The sequence below is a fragment of the Protopterus annectens genome, chromosome 10.part0 (assembly GCF_019279795.1).
Source record: "Protopterus annectens isolate FY-2018-M chromosome 10.part0, PAN1.0, whole genome shotgun sequence".
Lineage (NCBI taxonomy): Eukaryota > Metazoa > Chordata > Ceratodontiformes > Protopteridae > Protopterus > Protopterus annectens.
In genome coordinates, this window is record NC_056744.1 from 191,809,418 (window position 1) to 191,818,169 (window position 8,752).

General features: G+C 36.1%; 1 protein-coding gene across 1 annotated transcript in view; it reads right to left on the minus strand.

Annotated features, from left to right (window-relative positions):
* Positions 1–7,720: 7,720 nt before the first annotated feature.
* Positions 7,721–8,752, minus strand: part of LOC122814109 (extracellular calcium-sensing receptor-like) — a 183,899-nt gene continuing 182,867 nt past the window's right edge. Inside the window, exon 5 of the mRNA XM_044086724.1 lies at positions 7,721–8,637. Coding sequence (XP_043942659.1) covers positions 7,721–8,637 — 917 coding nt within the window. The remainder of the gene's footprint in view (positions 8,638–8,752) is intronic.

The following is an 8,752-nucleotide window of genomic DNA, read 5'->3' on the forward strand; positions in this document are numbered from 1 at the left end:
TGCAGCATATCACATGCTATTTACGCTTTATTGATGATGTCTTTATTGTGTGGGAAGGTGACACCTTGCAGCTTGGAGATTTTATCACTTACCTCAATCAAACAACACCCTTCCTGAAGTTTACCTCTTCCCATAGCTATACTTCAACCACTTTCTTAGATATGCAGATTTCCAAGGACACCAACAATAACAGAATCACCACTGATCTATTCAGAAAACCAACTAGGGTTAACTTATTACTCCACAGTAAAAGTCTACATCCTACAAAAACCAAGTATAATGTAATGAAATCCCAAGGCTATAGATTAGCTCGAATTACAACAGAAATGGAACCATTTTTGAGAAACTTGAACAACTTAGAGAATGATTTTCTAGTGAGAGGCTATGAAAGTCAGATGTTAAAAAACATCCTGGAACCCATTATAGAACTGAAAAGGACTGAAGCACCTTCACTCAACCTCCCCAGTAGAAAAATGTTAAGTAATCCCACAGAGAATAACAAATGCAAAAATAGCTGCATCCTGACATACACTTTGGATTATCACAGTATCAAAAATATTATTGAAGAAAACTGGGACATTGTCACAGGAAACCCTTTTCTGATTAACATCTTAGGTGAAGCCCCATCATTTGTTTATAGGAAGGCCAGGAATATTAGAAGTTTTGTTGAATTTAAACTTCATGGGAGAAAAGCACTAAAAGATGTGAAACTAATTGTACATTTTGTATATTTATACAGCAAGGTGATAGTTTTTATTGCCCTTATTTAAAGAAGATCATTAAAACCAGTGCAGGGGGGTGACTGTAACACTAAAAAAGTAATTTACAGGGCACAGTGCAATGAATGTGATGCATTCTATGTGGGCAAGACTGTAAATAAACTCAAGCGAAGGATTTCATGTCATCTGTCAGAAATCCACTCTGGATGTAAAAATAATGCACTAGCCAAACACCTTTCTCTTCATAAAAGACACACAGGTTTTAAGTTCCAGATCCTGGATCACATAGACATGGGTGATCTTGAAGGAGACATCCCAAATATTCTGGAGAAACATGAACTCATATGGCAATTAAAGCTGAACTCTTTTAGAAAGCCTGGACTAAACTACTACTGTTCAATTAAAAGTGCACTGGAACTTAGAAAATTGCCACATTGTTTACATGACTAATTGTATTTTATTTTATTTTATTTTTCTACAAATTGGTTTTAAATACCATTTTAAATCATTTGAAATTTAAGTGTATATTTTGTTTCCATCATCATACATATATTTTTTTTATTTTTATTTTTTTCTGGTTCTCTTTTTTCCACTTTATTCAAAATGATGGTAATAACAATACTAACTAATTATACAATTATATAGGTTTTTAGGGTTCTTGTACACAGACCTGAAGAAGTCGAGAAGGAAGAAAACGATCTTTTAACAATAGGTTATGAAAATAGAAACTGATTTTTACATGGAAAATGTATATGTATATATTTATATATAATTTTTGATCGCAAAATGAACTAAGGTTGATATATTTCCAGCCATGTAGTATATTGCCTTGTATAAAATCACAGACTTAATAATCTACTTAATAATTTGGTTAAATAACATGTACCATTAAAGTACATTAGGGCTATATATTATTATGACAGCTACTAGGTAGGGCAGGACCAGCTCGAATGTCACACTGATGGGGGAAGGGATGTGAATTTAACATGTGTACCAATAACACTTTGTTTTACATCACAATAAACCACTCCCATGCCTGATAAAAAGTATATATATATTTAGAAAGCTTGTGAGGAAATTATTACTCTATTTTTGTTTTACTTGGATCGCTTGTCTGTGTACTTAATAAAGGATTTTCGAATGGATACAGACTGCCTGCCTTGCTTGGATTACTTTCAAATACTTAGCAATGCTGTAGAATTATATATGTTCTATTATTACTTTTTGACTTGACAAGTTTACGTTCGCTACTTCTACTACTATTGTCTGATCTGATTAATATACAATGATTAACTAGAAATATATGGACTGAAAATCTTCCACACAGAGAAGTTTCTTACACTGTTTTGTTTTTAGACCCACTACACTTTAGTGGGTTGTTTTGAGACTTCGGGGATACCATGGAGATTACTTGTTTTTTGTAAAATGCGCTCTGTCTAACAAGTGTGCTGTACAAGGAATATAAGAACACATGTATGTTTCTTGTTTTGTGTGCACGGTGGTCAATGATTTGAAAACAGCCCAAGGTAATCTTTAGCCACCACTGGCCATGCATTTTCTTTGGATGTGGTGTGGGTTTCAATGCTGTTTCAATTAATGTGAGTTTCAAGGGTAGAGAAGTTTTAATGCCAGTCTATTTTCATTGTGAGACAGTACTGCTTTGTTTAGCAGATTTCTATTAGTGTTTGTGCATTGTGCTACAAAATGTAAAAATAAAATCCAAATAATCATTGTAGAAGTAAAGCAGTGGGCACACATTGGTGTTTATGATAAATGGGGAGAAATAGACAGGTAATGGGACATTGAAATGCCTGCGGGGACTCTGGTGCCATATTTTGGTTGCCTGTTCTTCAGTTTGTGTTTGAAAGTTGATATCCCACAAATCCACTGGAGTGGACATGGTTACATAATTATGTTTGCAAATTAGATGTTAATCAGTGTACAGATTTGTACCTATTTTTCATGGGCCTTTTCCAGATTTTTGATGTTTCCAGGTTAAGAGATATGTGCTCCAGGGATCTAAACCTTGTCATCACAATGAACAAAACATGCTGGACGGATAGGTTCCAGATCCAGAGACTCCCCAGACTCTGGAATAGACTGCCCATACATGTCAAGCAGAGCGCCTCTTTGGCCCTCTTCAAAAGGAACCTTGATGATTGGATGGGAGATAGGAAATTCACCCTGGGGATCATGTCAGTCGCCCTGCTAGACAGGGGTCCAGGAAAGTAAATACTGTGGAAAATAGCCAGGAAATTTTTATGGCTAGGCTTGTATAGGCTGTCTGGCCGATAGCCTTGTACCAACCTATGAACCTACGAAACTATGGTGCGAACTGCGAAACCTTGCTTATGCATGCCACACCTCATTAATATGCATGGTGCAATGTCTCGCAATCAGCAACATCTTCTACACAAAAACATTCTGTGTAGGCTCTGCGTGAAACCGACACGGAGTTTATTGAATTCTGGGGATTAGATGTAACTTTAATAAAAATGGGATGTTTAGCCACTGGAAATTTAAAATGGAAAGAACAAGTATATGGAGTTATAATATTATATGTTTATACTAATTATAAAGAAAGGGAGAGCATTAGATTTTAGACTACACCGTGATAGATATGAGTATTATAATAACAAGAGACTTTAATTGCAATTTAAGAGGCAAGCATAAAAAGAAAGAAAATGATATAAGAGAAATGTTAGAAGTTATAAGATGTGGTAAGATAACACGTTAGGACATAAACTCATGGACTTACAAAAGGGGTATGTATAGAACTAAAATAGATTATTTTATAGTATTAGAAGTTTTCACTAAAGGAGAAGAGGAGGTGGTTGAGAAAGGATTTTCTGATCATCTTGCAATATGACTAGAAATAAAGGAAACGGGATATATAAAAAATTAGGAAAAGGAATATAAAGGAAAAATGAGAAAGCATGGAATGAAGAAAGAAAGAGATTAGTAATACAGTTATGGAAAGATCATATTACTATGATAACAGTTTAAAAAAATTGGTCGGAATGGTGGACTGTATTTAAGGAAATATATAAACAATGTTTTTTTCAGTGGCAATATTATGTGAGAAAAGTAGAGAAAAATATAAAAGAACATATAACAATGCATTGGAAGATTTAGAACATAATGATAGAAAGTACTTTGACAAAGAAAAAGAATTATATGAAATAAATCAAGAAAAAATACAAGAATTATTATATAAGCAAAAATATATTTTACAAGGAAAAAGAGAAGTATCAATTTACTTAACTAGATTAGTAGTGCACAGATTAGTTGTGTAATGAGAGAAATAATGTAAAAGGGGAAATATAATTCAGGAAAAGATTAAGAATATTATAATACAAAATGTTTAAGGAATGTTTAAAGAAAAAAGAAAGTGAAAAAGAGATATTTTAAAGAAAAAAATAAGTAGTGGTAAAAACATGGAAAGTAAAAATGTTAGAAAGAGAATAAGGAGCTAGAAAAAGAGATTTGTTTATATGAACTAGATAAAGTATTATGACAGATAAATATAGATTCTGCTGCAGGATCAGATGGAATAGGGTATGAAATGTATACAAATTTAAGGAACTGGCAAAAATACATATTTTTAAAGATTTTGAATGAATGCTTAAATGAAGATTGTATGTATACATAATTACATAGTGGAATAATTAAATTCATATCAAAGGAAGACAGAAGACAATTAAAAACTGGAGATCGAAAGGATTGAATAACACCACTGAAATGTCTAATTCCCATTGCCCATCTTTATTTAAATCAGAAGGGCTTTCATTCAGTTTGACAATGGTTTCATTTTTCATCATATATATATTTTTTTCTGCATGCAGAGTGTAAAATCGATTTCAACTAAGTTTTACCTCTTTGAATCTACTACTATCAAACTTCTGATTGCTAGACTTCATGCACAGCTAAAATTTCAGTCTGGGCTTATGGGGCAATGGGGACAAGTTGGTTTTCAAGTCTGCGCCATACTGGAAGTCCCCTATAAACAAGAATTCCATAACACTTCTAGAAGAAATTGTGGGTCTCTTTTGAAATGCAGATACTACAGGGGTTTGCAGATGATAATTTAGTTTTTGTCTCATTTATTATAAAAAAATATGTTTCCATCGGAAACCAGAATGTCATTTGCTGTTCTCAGTTTGGGGTTGCTTAGATTAATTACTCTGTATTACTTCTGGGGTTGCATTAGTGATGAACTCTCAGTTTCTTGAATGCATTTTCCTCCATCTAATGACTTACTTAAAAAAATAAATAAAGAGAGAGAGATGATGGCATAACTTGAAGTTATACAGAAACACATGGGTCTATATGAAAAGATCATATGGACAAATTGTGGAAACCCATATGGTTAAAACCATATGATCAACAATTCAGATCATCGAAACAAAATTCAAGGCCAAACACTAGTATACAACAAAAACAATACTTTTTCTGGGTGAAGCCCCCCCCCCCCCAACACCCCCCAAACCTTCTGCTAATTATATATACCAACTCTGAGATTACACTACAGTTAGGAAAATGGCAAATTTCATGATCCCTACTATACTGCAATCTCAGTAGTCAGAATTGTTCTAAGGCTGAAATGTTGATCATACGGTCTCGATCATATGGGTTATGATGACTTGTCTGTTTGATCTTTCGACAAAGACCCAAAAACATGAGCCATTTTCAAAATTTACCAATATCTTCACTGTCAGAATGTTACATTCATGCTGGAAACTTTATTCAAAACTGTCTTTGCCCTTTTACTAGTCTATAAGCATTGTCTTTTTATTCTTGAAAGATTCAGCCTTACTGAAGTAGGTGAGTACCATCTTGTATGGAGAGTAACCAAAAGTGTTTTATTGCAAACCAGGAAGTGTTAGCAAGTACCAGGTGATAAGAATACCGCAGTGATGCCTTTGACTCACTTATAACAGTCTGCATACCTCCTCTTACTACATCATTACTTCAGTGTAAGTCTTACAACACTTAACAATGGTACTTCAGTATCCATCATACAGTCATAAACATGAGGGCGCAACGGTTTCAGAAGAGTATTAGTCTGACAAGCCTGATCTGCAAGGGCATGGAATGCATTATCATGGAACTTATAAACAAAGACATTGGCAACCTTCAAACACTAGACCCCACCCAGTTTGGGTTTGTGAAGGGCCGACCTTGTCTCCTGAATCTGATTGCCTTCTTCGAATCAGTCTCCAGAGCTGTGGACGAGGGTAAGGCAGTCCACACAGCCTATATGGAACCCACCGAGGCCTTCAACACCATCCCCCACTCTGGAATCATAGATAAACTTACTAAGCTGGGCATAAATTCCTCCGTCACTCGATGGGTTGCCAACTGGCTTACTGACAGAACCCAGACTGTAAAAGTAGCTGACTCCAAATCCAGCTCCAGACAAGTGACAAGTGGAATACCTCAGGGTTCAGTCCTGGGACCACTCTTGTTTGGCATCTACTTCTCTGAAGTACATGCCAACACTAAGGGATTCTGGCTAACAAATTTTGTAGATGACTGCAAACTGGGAGCCATTATTGAATCCCCAAATTATGTGGATATTCTACAAAAGGGCCTTACAGAAACAGATGCCTGGTGCCAAAGCCATGGGCTCAAGCTTAATGCCAAGAAATGTATAGTTATCCCCTTTGGAAAAAAACATGTACCCATGAATTACCACATAGGTGGCAGGACACTAAACATCAAAAGTGTGATGAGAGACTTAGGGACACAGGTGGACAGTGGTCTCACTTTCGATAACCACATCGTCATAACAGTCAGGAAATCCTTCTATGTGGCACACCTCATCACTAAGGGCTTTTCATCCAGAAAAAAGGAGGTCATTGCCCCACTGTACTCATCCCTCATTAGACCCATTATAGAGTATAATGCCCCGTTTGGTATGTACCTCACAAAACATCTGCAACAGCTGGAAAGGCCACAGAAATACCTTACTAAAAAAATCACAGGCCTAAAGCAGATGCCATATGCTGACCATCTAAAAAAAAACTCCAGTTATACTCTGTGGCATATCATCAACTCAGTGGCAATCTCTGCTTAACATACAAGGCCATGTCAAACCCTGAGCTGTTGGACATGCTCCACTTAAAGAAATCCCAATCCCTCAGAGCCACACGCTCCAGGGATTTAAACCTTATCATCACAATGAACAAAACATGCTGGGTGGATAGGTTCCTGACCCAGAGACTTCCCATACTCTGGAATAGACTGCCAATACATGTCAAGCAGAGCGCCTCATTGGCCCTCTTCAAAAGGAACCTTGATGATTGGATGGGAGATAGAAAATTCACTCCGGGGATCATGTCAGTCGCCCTGCTAGACAGGGGCCCAGAGAAGTAAATATTGTGGGAAGAAATATCCAGGGAATTGTTATGGCTAGGCTTGCATAGGTATTAGGGCCGATAGCCTAGTACCAACCTATGAACTTATGAACCTAAGAAGAGCAGAGAAGGATAAACAAAGTAAATAGTAAAACAAGACTCATACAAAGGTGGAGTATACATCTTATTTTTATTGAGGGGTAGAAAAGCAAAGGACATAGTCATCAGAATTCCTTGCATGTTTTCAAATGAATTTGAGACATTTCTTTGGGACTCAACAGAATTAGTGTATAAATAGGAACATAGTTTTCCAAATTATTACCAACACTCAGTTATTATAATCCCGTACAAAGCACACATGCACATAGAGTTTAAAAGCCAACATATAAAATATTTAGCATGTTGAATGATATCTTGTTTAGAAACATTAATATGTTAAGGCTAAGGAACTTCCCTAATGCTACTCTTGCCATAGATGTGAATGTGTTACAAGAAAGAAAATGATTTCTAATGTATACTTGAATATAAAACAATCACTTTTGCACAGTCTTCTAAAGAAGTCTTAATTCATTCTAGTAAATAAATAATTTATACAAGTAAATAACGTATTGTCCTCAAAAGGAAATCTAAATGCTAATTAAATCACTCTGTAGTACTATGGACAGTCTTGCCAGATATGACTTTCCTGGTGTTTTTCTCTGGCTTCAGCAAGATTATGTAACATTTAGGAACAAATATTGAGCAGAGCATTCCAGAGGCAGAAGCCAAGATAGCAAACACTTCTACAGCAACCATGTATTTGCCCTGAGTGCTGAGGTACGCTGGGATGAAAGCAGCCCACACACTGACAAAAACAATCATACTGAAGGTTATTAGCTGTGCTTCATTAAAGGTATCAGGTAACTTCCTTGCCAGGAATGCAATTGCAAAGCATAGAAGTGATAGAAATCCCATGTATCCCAACATGAAACCAAATGCAGTTGAGGACCCTTCTTGACACTCCAGAATGATTATTCCAGGCTTTATCACAATATTGGCATTAGGAAAGGGGGGAGCAGTAGAAAGCCATGTAGCACATATGCTAACTTGAATCAGTGAGCAGAATATAATCATACAGATAGGTATCTTAGTTCCCATCCATTTTCTCATACAGCTGCTGGGTTTGGTGAAATTAAAAGCAATGATGACTGTAACTGTTTTTGCCAAAATGCAGGAAACACTGAAGGAGAAAATAACACCAAAAGCAGCTTGCCGAAAGAGGCAGGTTTCCCTTTTAGGATAGCCAATAAATATCAAAGAGCAGAGGAAGCAGAGAATAAGAGCAAACAGTAGCAGGTAACTCAGACTTCGGTTGTTGGCCTTGATGATTGGTGTGTCTTTAAATTTGACGAAAATGCAGAGGACAGATGCAGTAATGATGGAACAGATTATACAGATAGCAGATAAAGATACTCCTAAAGGTTCCTTGTAGGAGAGTAATTCAATTGTTTTAGGAATGCACTTTTCTTGTCCATTAGCTGGCCACTGATCATCTGCACACCTTATGCAATCATTGCTGTCTGGATGGAAAAAAGAATCATGTATTAAACTTATAGTCATTTAACAAGATTGCAAAAGAACAACTTGAGCACCAGGTTTCCTTTTTGCTCCTTCTGTATTTGCAGTGCACAAGTT